Source organism: Mchenga conophoros, linkage group LG20, assembly GCF_057382185.1.
Source record: "Mchenga conophoros isolate Kocher_MC1m ecotype Shallow Benthic linkage group LG20, M_conophoros_male_GT1.1, whole genome shotgun sequence".
In the NCBI taxonomy this organism is placed as follows: Eukaryota; Metazoa; Chordata; class Actinopteri; order Cichliformes; family Cichlidae; genus Mchenga; species Mchenga conophoros.
Window position 1 is genome coordinate 30,827,706 of NC_140545.1, and position 18,352 is coordinate 30,846,057.

The 18,352-nt window shown below is 39.3% G+C and overlaps 1 protein-coding gene across 1 annotated transcript; it reads left to right on the plus strand.

Moving 5' to 3' along the window:
- Positions 1 to 649: 649 nt before the first annotated feature.
- LOC146551132 (putative N-acetyltransferase camello) lies at positions 650 to 2,619 on the plus strand. The gene is made up of 2 exons (XM_085260258.1): positions 650 to 814; positions 1,355 to 2,619. The coding sequence occupies exons 1-2, from the start codon at positions 796 to 798 to the stop codon at positions 2,104 to 2,106; spliced, it is 771 nt and encodes a 256-aa protein (XP_085116384.1). The 5' UTR covers positions 650 to 795; the 3' UTR covers positions 2,107 to 2,619.
- The last annotated feature ends 15,733 nt before the right edge of the window (positions 2,620 to 18,352 follow it).

The following is an 18,352-nucleotide window of genomic DNA, read 5'->3' on the forward strand; positions in this document are numbered from 1 at the left end:
CTCTGCAGATGTGAAATGGTTTCAGAAAGTTCCACAGTTGCTTGACCTTCCAGGGCTCACAGATTCATGAGGCAGTGCTATTGATTTAAACAGGTGTAAAGGCCTTTCTCCTGCTGAGGAAATTTAATCATGTCAGAGGGCCACCAGGTTATTGCACAAGACACTATCACCAGCGCTATAGGACACTTTTATGTCAGGGGCCTAGACAATATTAATTTTACTTTCACCTTATATTGTGCAGAAGAAGCGGTCTGGAGATCCAAAGCAGATTCCCGAGAGAAAACCACCAAAACTGAAGCACCCAAAAAAGAGATTAATAAGAACATTTTATTCTTGGAAGTATCTTTGAAGTTTTCGAATGGTTCCTGAATTCACATTCTGATCATTTTTCTGATTTAATATGTTCAGGATCTGTGCTCATCCTCCCTGACAAATCCAGTGATGAAGTTCTTTACTCTGTTGACTAAGCCCAATTAAGTTAAAAAAAATTAAATAACCAAAACAATCCTGTGTTTAATTTCAATTAACTTAAAGCACGCTTCCACAGAATCTAAATCAAAGTGTAAAATTTCTTATATAAACCTCAATGTTTTATACAAACAGTAGCAGTTATACTTCAAAGTCATTTCAGGTCTGTGTGTGTGTGTGTGGTGTGAACTCATAGGTGAGCATGCTCAGACTAATTTCAATTCCTTTTGTGAATGGCTGATTATCACAATCTGTAGATTAAGTCTGGGGCAGCTTTAAGTCTGTCAGAGTGAGAAAAAGACCAAAAGACGAGGGGAAGGCGTCAGCATGGCCCAGAAAAACAATTGTAAGTTAAACTTCTGATTATTTTCATCTTTTATGCTATTTTTGTTGTTGTTCTTGTCATGTTGGTTATGAACAAGAGAACTAATAAGACAGCACGGGTGCAGATGAATGGCAGTACTAACAACCCTTAATGACATAAACACGTTTCAATAAAACTAAAACGCTTTTGTTTGTTGCCTCAGGATCACCTTCGTTTGATTCCGATCATTAGCACATTTGAGACCTAATTGTATTGCATCCCCAGAATGACTCTCACTCTTGGAATCTTAATAGTAGTAATAATTTTAATTGTGATTTTCACCTCAGGTTGTCACATGAAAATGGCATTTTCATATTTATGTGGAATAGAAATGAATTAAAAATGAAAAGGGTAAGAATCAGTGAGAGGCATAGTGATTTATTTTATATTTATTTAACAGGTTACGTGAGCATATTTAGCCCATTGTGAAATCCAGCAGGAATTTCTGATTGCAACAACAGGCAGATTAGTCTCACCGAGCTCTCATTCTCTCCCTCCCTTCTCTTTTCCTCTAACATGCAGTTCAGTTCTCCATCAGGGAATATAGACCTTCAGATCAACATGTGGTCATGTCACTATTTAAGGATGGGATTTTTGAGCATGTTTACCCAGCCTTTTTCAAGGCCATGAGCCATCCAGACCATATTGGTGTTGCTCTGAGCATTTCGATGGCTGGTTATGTGCTTGGAGGCAGCTCCTACTTCCAAGCTCTACTGTTTGGCAGTGCATGGGCTGGCCTTATTTATTATTGCTGCCATGATATCTATGAGGGCTACATGATGAGGAGGCAAAGCGCAGATATGGCCGACATTCAGGCCAGCTACCTGGAAAACCCAGATAACGGCTTCTGGGTAGCAGAGACAGACATCAATGGCCAATCCAAGGTGGTAGGGATGGTGGCAGTGACTGGAAAAAGCGGAGAGGAAGAAGGCGAAAGGTTTGAAGACTGGAATGGCGGAGTGACGGGAGGAGGCTCTGAGCTGGCTCAAGATGCCGGGGATGGAAGTTATGGTGAGATGTGTCACATGGTCGTGGCATTTTCGTGGCGCCGCAAAAACTTGGGCTCGCAGTTAACACGGAAGGCTTTGGATTTCTGCAAAGAGAGAGGCTTCGGCCGTCTAATCCTGGATGTGAGCTCTCCACAGACAGCAGCCATTTCCCTGTTCGAGAAAGCCGGCTTTGTGCAAACCTCATCCCATCGCAACACGCACGCCAACCGCTGGTTCTCCAACCTCGCCAGAATAAATGTGATGCGAATGGAGAAGTTAATTTAAAGATAAAATTTAATATAGCGAGCAGCTATTAGAACCTAAAATGTACAGCATATCATGAATATGTCACTTAATTTAATCTTGTACCATCATTGGAAAAAACTCTGTGTGATATTGGTCACTGGTTTCTCAAATTTGCTATCATGGTAGTTTGAAAAATATATTAAATTTCATGTTTTTTTTCCACAAAGCAGGATTAACGATCTCAGTTTCCTCGTATTTCTTCTTGCTTTGATCTATTATGTATACACCTGCACCCCTGACAGTCTGTTTCCCACAAACATAGAGAACAATGAGACAATTAGTCAACTTCTCAAACTTAGTTAAATGAACGTATTTGCATATGCAAGTCTAGTACACCCCAGTAAGTTTCTAATAAAAGAATTTATTGTATTTTAAACGTAGTCACGTTCAATTATCTATTGTTCTCCTGTCCACTAAGGAATATAAAAATGTATGTGAGAAAGGAGAAGTGTAGTCATTTGGAAGCAGGAGAACTTTCTTTTAAGCCTCTTTCCAGGGAGAGGCTGAATCCCTCTGCCTCAGAGGAATTAATGCCAGCTGACTTCTAAGACCTCACAACTCTTTGCTTAAAATACCAATGAAAAATGCAATAGTATCAGGACATTGGGAGGTTTAAAATTCTTTGGAGCTAAAAGAGCTGTGAGTGTGTGGCATAAAAATAGGATAAAGACTTTGGTATACTGCAGTGCATTCAGGTCATTGTACACACGGCAAATACTGAGATTATCAACACCAAACAATAGAGAAAAAGTTTAACTGTTTCTTTATAGGTGGTCCTATGGTATGTGTGTGTATGGGAGGAGGGATTGGGTGAATCCAGGTGGAAAACCCATGGAAATTTTTCTTTTATAAAATAAAAAATGTGATCGTTGACTCTGAAACAATGCAAAAAACAGCATTTCTGTTCATTATAGAACCTGATGCAGGAAAAACCTAGTGACATGCATGGTGCAGCATCTGCTAAACAATGTAGATTTACACCTTTCTTAACCTACATTGCACCAGACATCTGCTAAAGGTGATTACAATTTCCAGAATATTATCATCACCGCACAGTAGCTGCTTTTCTTTAAAGGGTATGCGTCCGCAGACGACGAGCCTATAAGGAAAAAACATCAAGCAACCAATGTGTGCAATGACAGGTGCGACCTAAATGAGCTTCAAGAGAGGGTGCTGGATGGATAAAGCAGCTTGGCACTGAGAAACACACACACACACCCATCAGAGGCCTTCAGGCATCAATCATTCCTGCTGAGGCTGTCAGAAAAAAATTCGGCCTGTGGCCAGCAGGCAGGTGCTGAACTAGCCAAAGGAAGATGAGCCTTAATTCTGGCCAACCTGTTGTCATCCTCTCACAATTACCAGTACAATTGGCCTCAAGGTAATGACAGCTTGATTGTAATTCCTGTCATACACATGCTGCACAGATGAGTCAGTTGCCATTTTGGGGACAATGATATGAGATGAAGCTGCTGTGCAACTACTCTCCGTAACGTCAAAATCCATGCTGCCACAATGTCTATGAAAACCATTCAGCCCCTCAGAAGTTGTCGTGTTTTATTGCCTCATAGCAATGATGTCACACGCTTGATGTGCACTGATCACTAGAAAATAACCTTTTAACAGCAAAACATAAATGTAAAATACAAATTGGGAGTAGTGTGTGAGGCAGATGTATAAATTCAAGAAAGACAGACGGAATTTATTCTCTGGACAAAGCTATCCATGTTTATATCACATTATGTAAATGAATAGGCTGATTTTTAACCTTTATTTACAACATAGAACAGCAGTCCCCAACCCCCGCGCCACGGACCGGTACCGGTCTGTGAGTCGTTTGGTACCAGGCCGCGAGAGTTGAGGCTCGGTTTCCCTGGGTTCGTTAACTGAGTTTTCCTGGGTCTTTTCCCATGTGTTATGAATAACTCTTCTTTTTTTTGGAACTGGTACTGGTTTTATTTTGTTGTATTTATCCGTGACACCTTAAAGGCCGGTGTGAAAATATTGTCTAGCAGATCATTACAAGAAGGAACCTTTTAAAAAAACAAGCGCGCTCATGCTCACAGGTGTACACACGGGTGGTCACACCCACAAACTACACCCTTTTTGGCTCCTACCTCAAAGCACACTGTGTGCTGTTGATCTTATGTGCTGCACAATAATGTTTAATATTTGGTATTTACTGTCATATTCCCATATATCATTGTGATGTTGTTTATTCTATTACTCTTGTTTTCTTCTGCTTGTTTTCTTTTTTCTTTCTCAACAGGTGATCCAGGTGATCGATATATGCATTTTTTTTCTCTGCTTATTCTGTTGGTTTTTGTTTTTTGCCCTTCTCCCCCGTCCCTCTTCTCAGCTGTTTCTCTTTCCCTCTTTCTTTCTCCCCTTATTTCCCCCAGTCAAGTCTGTCCCGTATTCAGCAAGTGAAAATAAAATAAACAATAAAAGGTGAATCAAATGGACCATTACGGCAAGGCTGGGATGGTCAGTTTGGTAAAGTAAATCCGTTGGGCATCTTTCTTTGCCGTTAGACAACAATTCTGATGGCAAAAGAGCCAAACGGGACAGGCAAAAAAAAGAAAAGAAAAAAAAAGAAAATATTGTCGGACATAAAGCGGTCCGTGGCGCAAAAAAGGTTGGGGGCCGCTGACATTGAATAAAATACACATATAGTACCAAGATGAGATAATAAAAAAGCTCAGGGGGATAGAGAAGGCTCTGTTTGCACTTCATTTGAAGAAAAAGATGGTGACGTGTTTTGTGTGTAACCAATAATCACACGTACATTTAGATTTGGCAGCTCCACAACGTTGACCCTTGCTAAGCCATTCCTAAGTAGCTTTGTGTTGCAAAAGCTGAAGTTTCCATATCCACTTTAATAAATTAAACCATTCCACAGCACAGACGTGATTTTCATTTGATTAATTGTAAGTACTAATAGCTTTTAATAAATATGGATTTTATTTAACCTTATCACTCAGTAAAGAAAGGGCTTCTGTTGAGCAAACAGACATTAACAGACATTAATTCTGGTTAGATTTAGTGTTGTAAAACAATAATATTTGGAAAGTATCAAATGAAGTGAAATATGGTGTGAAATGTAATTTTCCATGCATGCACAGAAATTAAATGCAACAGAGAAAAACTGATTTATTTGTATTCTTAATTAGAGTACTGACTTTACAGAGGAACTCCGAGGGTAGGAAAGCATTACTTTGAAATTTCTTGTATTTATTTATTTTTTCCTGGTTTGAGGTATCAATAGAGAAACTTTAAAACGTCCTTCCATCTATCTCTCATTACTGGACCAAAGGTTTCCAATTTGAGATAACATAAGATCAATAAAATGGGCAGACTCTCATCATAGGATGAGCTCAGAAATCCGATTAGGAAAACATCTTTTTGTCCCCTATAGGGTGGGATGGTGAGTGCACACCTGTGTGGTGTGTGTGTGTGTGTGGGCAGGGATTATCTTGAGAAATCCCGCATGCATGCATATTAACAATAACGTATTTCTTTCAGTATCTTACTGATCGGACTCATATCGAGATCTACGCCATCTAGCTTATCATAAGAAAGGAGCTAATGTATCTTCAGGCAAACTCTGACAACAACAAAGGAAGTAATCAACATTGTAAACAGTGCCTGCTTGTGAAGAGGTCTGTCTCTTTTTCTAGATTAGCACCCTTATTGAAAAGGCAAAGATTATGGAGATTAATTACATGAGGGTAACAGCCGCCTATGTGCTGTTGTGTGAAAGCCAAAAGTAGATTTGTTTGGCTCATACATCATCATATACTATTCACCACAGCCTCGCATAATCGCTTTTCATCTTCTTCGTTTCACCACTGGAAGTTACTTTCTTGGCCGTTCTGCTGTAATTCACTGCAGAAGAAAGCACCTGGCCCATTCTGTTAGCTGTTAAATCACAAGTAACAACAGCATACCGTGCATTTACACAAACAGGTTTGCTGCATTTTGGGAACCTGACATTATGCAGAGTGTGCACTTCCTTTTTACTGAATAATTGGTCAATTATTTGCTGCATGGTTCAAGAATGATAAATATACTTTTTATCTATAACAGCAGAATATTAGACCACAGCGCGCAGTCTGAGACACTAACAACTAAAGCATAAAATCAGGACAAATGTGTTGACTGCATCTATTGAATTATACCTAAGGACTGGAACATGTCTGAAAGCATAATTACTGTCTCATTAGCATTCAAGATTGGAAGTCAAATTATGAGGATAAATGTGGGATTAGATGTAGCTAATGAGTTGGTATTAAATATGTTTACACGAAAAGCGAACCTCTACATCATGGATAAATGTTCCACACAGTATTAGGCAGTGGCTCGTTTGCTGAGCTCCAGCTTCAATCCAAGAGGACTGTGGGGATTTGGTCAAGCAAGTAATTGGACAAAACAACAACGGAAAAATTGATCACAGCTGTTATAATTAGGAGAAATATGGGACAATCAATTTTTTTCATATTTCAGACGCAATGCCAAGTTACCCAGAATAGCTGCATTCCAATATGGTGAAGGGTAATAGTTATAGTCGGATCCTCTTGTGCTTTAAATAATTCTGCAATATTTTAGGATAATGAACCTTGAGACACAGATCTCAATCACACTGAGAGTTTAGCATATTATTAAAAATGTACAAATGCGACTTGAAATGAAATACTTTTGTAGACTTTTACATGAAAGTTATTGGAGTAGGAGGCTGAATGTTAAATTTGTTTTAATAAAAAACTAAACTAACAACAACAGAAAAAAAGGCCAAACAAAACAAAAAACCTCCCCAGTGATATAATTCATATACATGCTCATATTCGTTCTTTGGTTCTGTCCCACCAGTATCTCAAAAAGCAACTGCCTGTATTTGTGGCACAAATATGGCTGCGTTACGTACAATATTTAATAAAAAAGTAGCTACACAACATACAGCTCTGACCAGATTTTTGCAGTCTTTCACGCTGCTTATTTGAAAAACAGATATGTAACAGCAGGCTACATAACACCTTTTCCAGGTTTTTTATACAGAACATTTATTTTGGTCTCACGTTCTGTGTTAATGTTATCTTGTGATCATGAGCTATACGCTTGTGTGACTTGAGCAGAGTCACCGGCTATAGCTGTTGCCCTATTCAAGCCTTTAGCTCAGTCCACATCCCAAATAATCAAAACAAATGTGAAAGGTGCAAAGAACCTGGTCTGCTTACGTCACTTCAAAGACTCCATTTCATTTGCGAGAGCAGTTTGCTCTGTTCTTCAAAGCCACATGACAATTTGATAAGAATAGATGTCTTCAGCTGTACGAGGTGCCTGCATACTCTTGACTAACTAGGGAAACCATGACTGACAACTCTCTGGCTGAAGGAATAACATGGGAGGGCAAAAGTTTCACTTGAAGTGAATGAGAACTTGTATTGGAGGGTTCAGAGGAACCAGATAATTTGACCTAAAGGAATCACAAAAGCGGCACAAACAAGAGAGAAGTGGTGGCGTCAGACAAATTAAACAGATAAACAGTTCACCTTAAGGAAATGCATTCATTTTAATATGCTTCTACTACAGCACACCAGTAATAGTAGTTAAAAAAAAGGAAGCAGAAATTAGAACAACTCTAAGGTAACAAAGCTTAACCTTCACAGAAGAAGCCCTCTTAAAAAATAAAAATAATCCAAGGATAGTTTAAACTAAGAAAAATACAAGTGTGAGAATTGGTGTAGAAGAATCAAATTCCAAAAGCAAAATGTTACTTGCATTGAACCTTTATATGTCCATGGTGTTGATGATCTTATGATCATTTGTATCTGAATAATCCAAGATGCACTCTACACGCTCATCTGATGCTAACTTGTCAATCATAACGTTCCTCAGAACCTGACATATATTCTTTTTTTTTAAAAACCCTGGCACAAAGCAGAGCTTTTACTTTATTAAATAAGACTCTGAAATAGTGGTTGAGATCATAAACTCGCCAAGGTTATGGATAAAGGAATCCCAAAGGCTATTTTCCTATGTGTAGTTTTAGGCACTTCTGCTTTGGCTTCAGTTTTCTTCCTTTGAAGCTATTACCTTTATGTACACTTTACGCTAAAGAGGTGCATTTAAGGGTTTCTTCCCAGTTACAGCAAATATAAAGAGGACAGGTTGAAAAAACAAACAAAAGAAAAACAAGTCAGAACCAGATGGGTCTAATGTAACATCACATTTTGGTTGGGTATCAACCAAAATCATCATAACAGCAAATTTTCGAAGATGTAAAAGGAAGGACGGCCTTTGTGTAATTTTTTTTTTTTTACTCATTTATAATTATTTGGCAGCAGCGGCAGGAAATGTAACACTTGGCTTCTAATATAGGTGCTAATAAACCCTATTTGTGAATTTTTCCCTCCTGGCTGAAGTGGCACCTCTCAAAAAGTAATGAGTCAGGGTAAGCTAAAGGATCATAATAACGATTGTGCTATATTCTTTCCACTTGAAATCTTATTACTAATGCACAGATTGCAACTGGTTCCTCTTGTATGAATGGAGTGGCCATGACTCACTGACACCATTTAGGTCGGTCTTACATCTTGTTTTAACTAAATAAACCTGCTCCAGTTTAGGTTTGCTGTGACAATCAAAGAAGGTTGGCAATATAGTCCAACAACATTAATATGCATATGGAGAAAGTGTCTTATTAATGATAAAAATATCTCCTGACCAAGTTGGGAGAAACCAATAAGAATATTGGGCGTGCCAGCCGTTGGTCTAGAAACACTAAGACATTTTTGCAGTAGGAAACCTGCATTACCTGCAACCCACATGGGTTGCAGGCAGTGTTGGGAAGGTTACTTTTAAAATGTATTCCACTACAGATTACAGAATACATGCCCCAAAGATGTATTTTGTAAAGTATTCCACTACGTTAGTCAATGAGAGTAACGTATTCTGAATACTTTGGATTACTTAATATATTGTCATGCTTTTTACAACTACATGAATGTACTATTGCTGTGTGATTTATTACTATTACTGAAGGATGCTCGTCATACCAATACCAACTAGATTTTTGAATCTTAATATAAAATGAGTAACAGTAGGGTGGACAAGACTGCACTTTTTGCAGCGATCTCGTATAGAAAACTATTCAGCGTGTTTATAAAAGGGGTGGCTGTAGCTCAGGTGGCAGAGCAGGTCAGCCACTAATCAGAAGGTCGGTGGTTTGATCCCAGGCTGCCTCCTGGCTGCATGCCTAATATCCTTGGGCAAGACACTAACCCCGTGTTTGCCTACTGGTGGTGGTCAGAGGGCCCGGTGGCGCCAGTGTCCGGCAGCCTCGCTTCTGTCAGTGCGCCCCAGGGCAGCTGTGGCTACAATGTAGCTTGCCAATGTGTGTGTGAATGGGTGAATGACTGAATGTAGTGTAAAGCACTTTGGGGTCCTTAGGGACTGAGTAAAGTGCTATACAATACAACATACCATTTACCATTTCCACCGGCGTGGAATTACCAAAAATATTTCCACAAAGTAACTGTATTCTGTATACCACATTTTTAAGTGGTAACTGTAACGGAATACAGTTACTCATATTTTGTATTTTAAATACCTCCGATACATGTAATCTGTTACTCCCCAACACTGGTTGCGGGTGATGTGACTCACCAACAAAATCAATAACACTGACGCTGATCGTTTGCACAATTATATACTACTTGTTCACAGGAAAAAGAAAGCTTGCAGCGCTGATAATCTCAGCCTCAGCTATCTGATAGAATTATTCATCAAATAAAAAGTGCACTCTTCAGGCCCCAATTTGTTCGACAGTTCATTAAGTTCACATTAAATAATCATTAGCTGCAAAAATACATAAATGTTTGTGATTTCTCCTGAATAATCTAGCAAAATTGGTGCTTTATGTGGTATTACCACATCAAAGAGGGATGATTTGTTTTGTTAACTTTTGGAAGCTTCAGCCTTGTGATATCCCTTAAGAGGAAACTTTTATTGGCATTTAACTCTGAGTGATTACGTAAGATCTTTTGTGAGTGCAAGCACAGATGAGAGCTCAGCACTAAATGTCAAAACACATCACTTACAGACTAAAGAAGAGGTGCCGCATTGATTAACTGATAATATTCGTGTTCCAAACTGCGAGCAGCCGAGGCCGGCCTGTTTGATTTAAGTTCATTCATTGGTTGAAGCAGTCGGGGACATTTTGATAGTGAGTTCGGGGTAATGTTACTAGGCATTTTCTGTAGTTGTGCTTTCTTAAAGAAGCCTGCTGAGAAATATCGCTTTCTGAGAGATGATGTACAGCTATTATTAAAGACTTGCATTTCTTCTGCTTCTAAAAAATGTCAATTTCTAATGAGACAAAATAATTGATGACATAAAGACATATTATTGGCATCAGTGTTTTTTCGCTGTGTTATTTTATACTAACCATCATAAATGAACGTTCAAGTGAAACATAAATCCACATCTCTGTCTTTGCTCCGTGATACTTTTTCTATATTTCTTAAATGACAGCATAGGTCCTGATCCAATATATTGGGAAAATCAATCATTTCTGATGATGTACACCATATCTCAGAGTTTCCAGGGTTATTGAAGGAAGTGAAGAAAATAATCCCTATCACAACTGGCCCACATAAACCATTAAAAATATGGCTTTGATCGATATCTGTATTAATTAAAGAAGCGATTTGACAAGGAAGTTGGACGACGGCACTTTATCATGCACGCTCAGTGAGTCACGGATTAAGTTGTGCTGCGGTGAGGATATCTGCCACGTGTCACAGTATTAAAGTGAGGAAGGGATAACGTCTCAGTCTTCGGTGATGAGATTTGCGCTTCCGAGTGAGAGAAATAGACCTGTTATGGACTTCGATTTCTCCTCGAGGAAACGACTGCAAGGATGCACAGCAGCCTCGCAGTTATAGAGCGCTTGTTGCCATCTGTTATGTAACTCCATACATGCCAGCTGTCATATCCAGACAGATTATGCAGTTGTTAGCCGTGCTGCTGTTTGTATTAGCAGCTGTAACACTAGATAGCTCGGTCTAACCTTTCTGCGCCTTCAACGCCGCGTCAGAAGCTTTTGTTCTCATTTTAGGCAATTTACATGTATGAACAATTCTTGGACTTGGCACACACTTCAAAAAGACTATTAAAGTGTCAAATTAAAGCTTTTATTGGCTGGGATGTTGGCATTTTATAAATTATTGGTTATAAGAGAGCGCAGTGGGATGTTTATACATCTTAAAAGCTGTCTTAAAAGCTTTGTGTTTTTCTCAGCCGGGTGTCACTGTCAGCACTGAGCAACAAGACAAAACACAGTGTGACTGGAGAATGTGCAAGGTGAGATGTGATCTCTAAAGTGAATCAAATGGTTCAGACACTGGGTATTGACTGCCTTTGGAAGCTTAATAGGGGATTTAATAGGCCCAGACAGAGAAACAACTTACATTTTTCATGATGCTGTTTCTCAGGGGTATTAATGTTTGGACAAGCTGACAAACCTAGAAGATATTTATAAACAGTGTGCTGCGGTTGCTACAATTCAGGTGTTTCGGAGGATCATTTTGGGATGGATTCTTACTTCTCGAGCAGAGGGCCGAAATGGATTTCTTCTCAAAATGAAACAGAGACATACCAGCTTGGAGAAAATAGGATTTACAGTACAGTTCCTCCAACAACGGTGTGGATTATATATATAAAAAAAGCTCTGAGCATCATAAAAAAGAATCCACGCAGGCAGATCACAGGTTCAAAATAAGTCTCCTTACAAAAATAAGAATGAAGAAGATGATGGATGGATGGATGCAAGCAAAGATAGGACATGCTGGTCCAGCAGCTGGGAAAGTGGCAAACCTGGCCCCTCTATAAATTCGCTTTCATATGCTTCTTTTTTCTAGCACCAGCATAACGTTGCCTGAGCTATATATTCAGATTTCCAGCAGTATGCGTTTGAAAAAACTAAATGAAAATGAGACTTTATGGGAGTTTTAAATATCAGTATTTTGGATAAATGTGTATGTATAAACAGGACAATCTCATCTTTAGCATCAGATGCTGTGGGCAGAAGCAACGCCCAGAGACTAATTGCATCCATAGGTGAGTGCCTTGCACAAGGGCACAATAACAGGCGAATCACCTCAGGTTTTAATTAAGTTTTTAATGGTGGGAGAAGCCGGAACCCCAAGAGGAAACCCACGCAAGCAACAGTGCTAACCACTGTGATTTACTGTAGCATTTAACTGAAACCTCTTTCTGCAACCGTACCAACATCCAACAGGCTGTTATCAGTCCATCTAGAGTTAGGATTAGGATTGGGATTTGATTAATGCCAACTGCTTCTTATAGAAGTTACACCAGTTCAGAAGACTCAAACATTTGGTACGTAAGATCTTCAACCCTAAACTGGTGGATGTCAGCCCTGTACACTGACGACTGATTCGAGGCATCAAGAACAAATAACACCAAAATAATTATAATAGCAACACTTAAATTTAATCAGAGCATTATTCGTTATCAAATTGACCTCATCTAAATAATAAAAAAGGACAAATATTGAATTTGCATAGCTAGAATTCATTTGCATATTTTATAAAATGAAATTCTGCACTTGTCTTTAATACAATTTTCAGCTTTTATCCAAAGTATAATCCACTTTACTGTGTTTTGATTCTGGTGTCAGGCTTTAAGTAATTTCAAGTAAATATTATTATTGTTGTATTTGTATTATGAGACCAGCTGGGCTCATTTTGACCTAAATATTAAATAACTGAAATTAAAGAACAAATGGCCAGCTCTGAGACTTAATCTCTCCAACATGTCCTTCCCCTGAGCCTCCTTGCAGACATGCCCAAAACCTTATGTATGAGGCATCCAGGAAGCATCAAATTCAGATGCTTGAACCGTCTCATCTGGGTCCGTTCGATGAAGAGGAGTACTGGGTCTACTTTTAGTCCCTCCGGATTGGCTGTGCTCCGCAAGCTAACAGACTTCGCCTGCTTCTATTTGCTATCTTGTTCTTTCACCACCCAGAGCTTGTGGCTGTAGCTGAGGGTAGACTCATAGATCAACCTGTTAATTTACAGCTTCACCTCCTCTCTCCTTCATATCGCATAACACATCAGTACAGCATCCACATTGCAGCAGTAATCTGTCTGTCAGTCTCATGCTCTTTCACGTTACTTTTGAACAAGACCCCAAGATACTTGAACTCCTCTACTTAGGGGAGCCCCTCATTCCTGACCCAGAGTGGGCACCCCACCCTCTTCTGGCTGAGAACCATACACTCAGATTGGACATGCTAATTGTCATTCCTGATACATCACACTCAGCTGCAAACCACCCCAGTGTGAGCTGGAGGAAGCCAAGAGAGCCACAAAATCTACAAAAAGCAAAGATGAGATCCTGAGATCTGACACCCTCCTCCTGTTGGCTGCACCGAGAAAGTCTGTCCATTAAAGTTATGAGCAGAACCTTTGACAGATTACCGTCCTGGTGGAGACCAACACCCACCAGGAATGACTCTGATTCATTGCTTGCAATGTGAACTAATCTCTCACTACTGTTGTATAGAAACAATAAAAAAAACAACTAAAACTAAACGCACACTTCAAGCACTGATAGCACACAGTTTATCTCATGTGTTGCTCAGAGCATGCCGGCAAGTGACAGGAGAAACAAACACTTGCTACCTTCTTGTCAGTGCTCCAGGAGCAAAGGTAACCCCTTTTTCAAGCAGATTTTCCAGCCAAGCGTTGCACGGTCACATCAGCAGGTGAAGTTTTTCTCGCTCCCAAGAGGGTCATTGCTGCTCGGGTTGAGGCTTACAGTGTAGCAGGATCAGTTTTCTTTTTCATGTGTGGCATGACCAGGGCACGGCTCAGCTGTCTCAAAGAGATCCGACAACATCACCAATGTTCGGAAAACTTCCAGCCTGGAAAGTTCCTTATCCAGGTGATAAACGCAGCGATGTAGCAGCTCCTCTTTAAAATGACTGACAGAATAACCATACCCACTTGGTACCTGTGGCAAACATTAACTGAATAAATAGCTCAGTTTAATAAAGCGGGCGAGTCACCTGGGACTCTAAAGCATTTGTGTTTTTTAAAAAGCACTAATCAAAGCAGAAACAGAAACAATGACAATGTGACATCATTGGGAACATTCACTACTTGAATGAGCGGTCCTGTGTCCACACTGTCACTAAAATAAGGGTAACAAGGTTAAAGACCCCAGAATCTATATTTTGCATCGCTTCTTAGTTACTACTGTTATGCTACACGAACACAATGTTCTCTGGAAGGAATAAAACTGTTTGGTTGAAGGAGAGGCTTTGTTTATTTCGTTTTTTCCTTGTGCTCTCCTTTCTACTTCAAATAGGATGTGACTCATAAATGAAGTAAGGTCACACTCACTTCAGCAGCAGTCAGCAATATTTCTAAATCAAAACTGGTTGTCAGTTGATGGATTGTTTGAGTGTAACGCCTGGTTGCTGTCAGTCATTTTGATCAAAAAGCACAGACCTGTGTGGTTTGTGCTGAGTCTTAGGATGATCATAGTAAGATTCTTTACCAAACGTTTGCTCTTAATGTCGGTTTTTCATTCATAAATATCTACAACCAAACAAAATGTTTGAAATAAAGTCATATGCGGTGTGCACCCACAGTCTAGCCCAATCATCTCCCAACAACTAACACATACATTTAGATAAATTGGGGAGAAAAACAAATCCTTAGTCATTAGCAGTGCATAAACATCATTTCTAGAAAATATGGTTGGATGTAGAGAAGATTTATTGAGTATTTCCATGTTGATGTCACCAGCCTTCTATTGCATTCGGGGTTGTTTATAGCTTAAAGCTGGTGGGCTAGACTTAAAATGTCTTCATGGCAGAAAAAAAGCAACGTGTCAAATGTGAAATCTGAAAGATGCTGTCAGAAAAAAAAAGACTGCTTTAAAAGCCTGTCAGGAGAATGTGTGTATCTGAAGTAAGCTTCACAAATGTGACTTCTATGACTTTTTTCTAACAAGGGAAGATTTTAATAAAGGGGATTCTTCTTGTACCTGAGGGAAACTCAGCGGATGAGTGTAAAGGTGTTTTCAATCCTGTAAAGTTTGTTGATTTCATAATTGCTTGGATTACATGCCTTACCAAATGGCGGAATCCAGACAGTTTGAGGTAGATCACTATAAAGTTGCAACTCTGTTCCTGAAATTATGCTATACTATGCACTAGTACTTAGGTAACAACACTAAATATTATGGGGTTTTTTGTTTGTTTGTTTGTTTTTTATTTTTCTAAATATTGCAAGGTCAAGGTTCTTTATTTGTCACATGCATAGTTATACAAGTATAACACACAGTGAAATGTAGCCTGACACGCTCCTCGACATGTGCAAAAAAATTGGGGGGGGGTGTAGAGGAAAAACATTATATATATATATATATATATATATATATATATATATATATATGTAGTATATACATTGGGTGAATGTGCAGTAGTAGCAGCAAGCAGGTGAATTCTGTACATTAATATGAATAGACATCTGACTATTTTACAGGATAGACAATATAAACATATTTAAAATTAAAGGAAATGAAATGTACATTGTGCCTTGGTTTAGTGTCTGGAAGAGTCCTGTCTCAGTCAATTATAGATGATGTGAGAGGGCGGGTGTGTGTGTTTAGGGCACGGATGGCTTGGGGATAGAAGCTCCTCTTGAGTCTCTCTGTCCTTGCCCAGATGATGCGGAACCTTCTACCAGATTGCAGAAGTTGGAACAGTTTGTTGCCAGGATGGGACGGGTCCTTCAGTATCTGCGCTGCTCTAGTCCGGCATCTCCTGGTGTAGGTGTCCTGAAGCGGGGGGAGAGCAATCCTGCAGCAGCGTTCTGCTGTGCGGATCACTCTCTGGAGAGCTTTTTGGTCCTTCACACAGCTGTTCCCAAACCACGATGTCATGTTCTGTGTGAGGATGCTCTCCACAGCGCCTGTATAGAAAATCCTGAGGATCTTTGGAGAGACCCTGAACTTCCTCAGTTGTCGTAGGTGATACAGGCGCTGCCTAGCCTTTTTGGTCTGGACCTGAATGTGGGCAGCCCATGTCAGGTCTGAGGAGATGTGGACACCAAGATACTTGAAGGACTGCACCCTCTCCACTGGAGCTCCATTGATGATAATGGGCTTGTAGTCTCTGTGCTGACCCCTTCTGAAGTCCATCACCAGCTCCTTGGTCTTGCTGACGTTCAGCTGGAGCAAGGAGCTGGTGGTGGACTCAGTGGGCAGCATGTTGGTGTTGTTGTTAAAATCATATACTTATCTGAAAATAATCCAATCCATATATGCTCACATGTTTGCAAATATATTTGCACTGTATGTTTTTGCATAATTCATGAGTGGTCCTCAGCTTTTGAGGTTACAGCAATATTTTGTTATGCATTAAGTTGTGATGAATACAAATATAATAATAATAATTGTAAACTATTTTTAATTTCAATATAATAAAACAATAGGCCACATGGTGGTTGCCGCTATCTGGGCTTTGAGTGATGACATGATGAATCCTGCTTCCGGGCCCAAACTACTCTCGGCTATTGTGTTTTTAACATGTTTTAATGGTTTGAATCTTGTTCTATTTAATCTCAACAAGCCCCTAAAAACAGTCGGTGATCACTGTTGGCCTCTCTTGGTTTTTATTACCGCTAATCATTTTTAAGCTCAGTTTTTAAAACCTTACATGTAACTACAGCTCAGCCATGCAGTAGTATGTTAATAACTACCGGTAACCTTGTATTGTGGATGGATTATCTCAGTTGTTCTCCTGACTGAAGTTTGGTCCGTTTACAGCATCCTGCCATGCGATTGCATTTGTCCTCCATCGGGAACCCTCACGTTAACTTTTATCGAGTGGAAAAAAGTTAGCGTTTATCCTCCAGCTTCACTGTGTTTATATTATGCTAATATAGCTGTGTCGCTAGCGATCGCGTAGCATATCATTATATACCACCTAGTCCAACTTCAGTAACCCTACAAACATCACTGCTGTTTAGTTTTCTGTCTTCATTTATGTTGGAAGTGATAGCAGAGCTGTACATTTTAATTCTTTCAGAAATCTCTCTGTCAGAACATGCTATATCATGTTTAGGTGGAAACTAGCGAGCTAACTTCCTGCTAACTTCTAACTCCGTTAAATTTAATAAATTCTGTTTTCATGAATGCCTGGATGTTAAACTTAATTGTTACACCTGGTAAAGCAGCAACACTGATCATTTTATTACAGATGAAAGAATTTAGACAGTTTTTCAACTCTCAGTAATGCTGCAGTGATCGTCTGACTTAGGGACCTGCAGCGGACTTTGGGCCCAGACATGGCTAATGACGTCAGACTTCAAGACCGGATTGGCTCCTGGATTCCATCTGACCGGGGCCTTTCTTTGTGGAGTTTGCATTTTCTCTCGTGTTTGTCGTGAGTTTTAATGCTTACTATAATCATTTAAAACTTCCCATTTATATATAAAAAAGTCACTTTTAATATATGACACAGTTTAGTATGTGCTGCATTACTAAAGGGGATAAATAATTATTCAAACACATCATTTGTTTTGCCAAAGAATTTGACAACTCTGGAATAAATAAAGTGTATTTGATATTGTTTGTGATAAATTGTATTTAGCAGGTCTTCTGTGTTGATCACTGTCAAAATCTGATTTTATTTAACAGTGTAATAGAACAAAACAGGAAAAAAGACTTTTCCAGCAATGTACAGAGATTAACCAGGGTTTTAAAAGGTTCACATCACAGAAAATGAAATGCATCCCGACGCAGTCTCAGCCATCCAGTGTACTCACTCCTGCGGGAATGGATTTAGTTGGATTTTTAATTATCCAACTGTGATTGCTAAATTAGTTTTTTATGCCAAAACTAATAATAACAATAGACAGTGATGGATCTTTGGAGATTTGAATATGCTTATAAGGAGACAGATTGTTCTCTCTAGCCAAGCCGTCAGAGATTACCACCCCCACCTAGAGGGCTACAAGCAAATATAAACACTTGTAAGCCAATTAAATGACACAATCAAACCAAGGTCTTAATTATTATTCTTGATCGTATAAGTTTAAGTATTGCATTTACTGACATCATTGATAGCCTTTGGTTTGAACTGTAGTTGAAATATTTTAGAGGGACTCTCCATGGTGTTTCC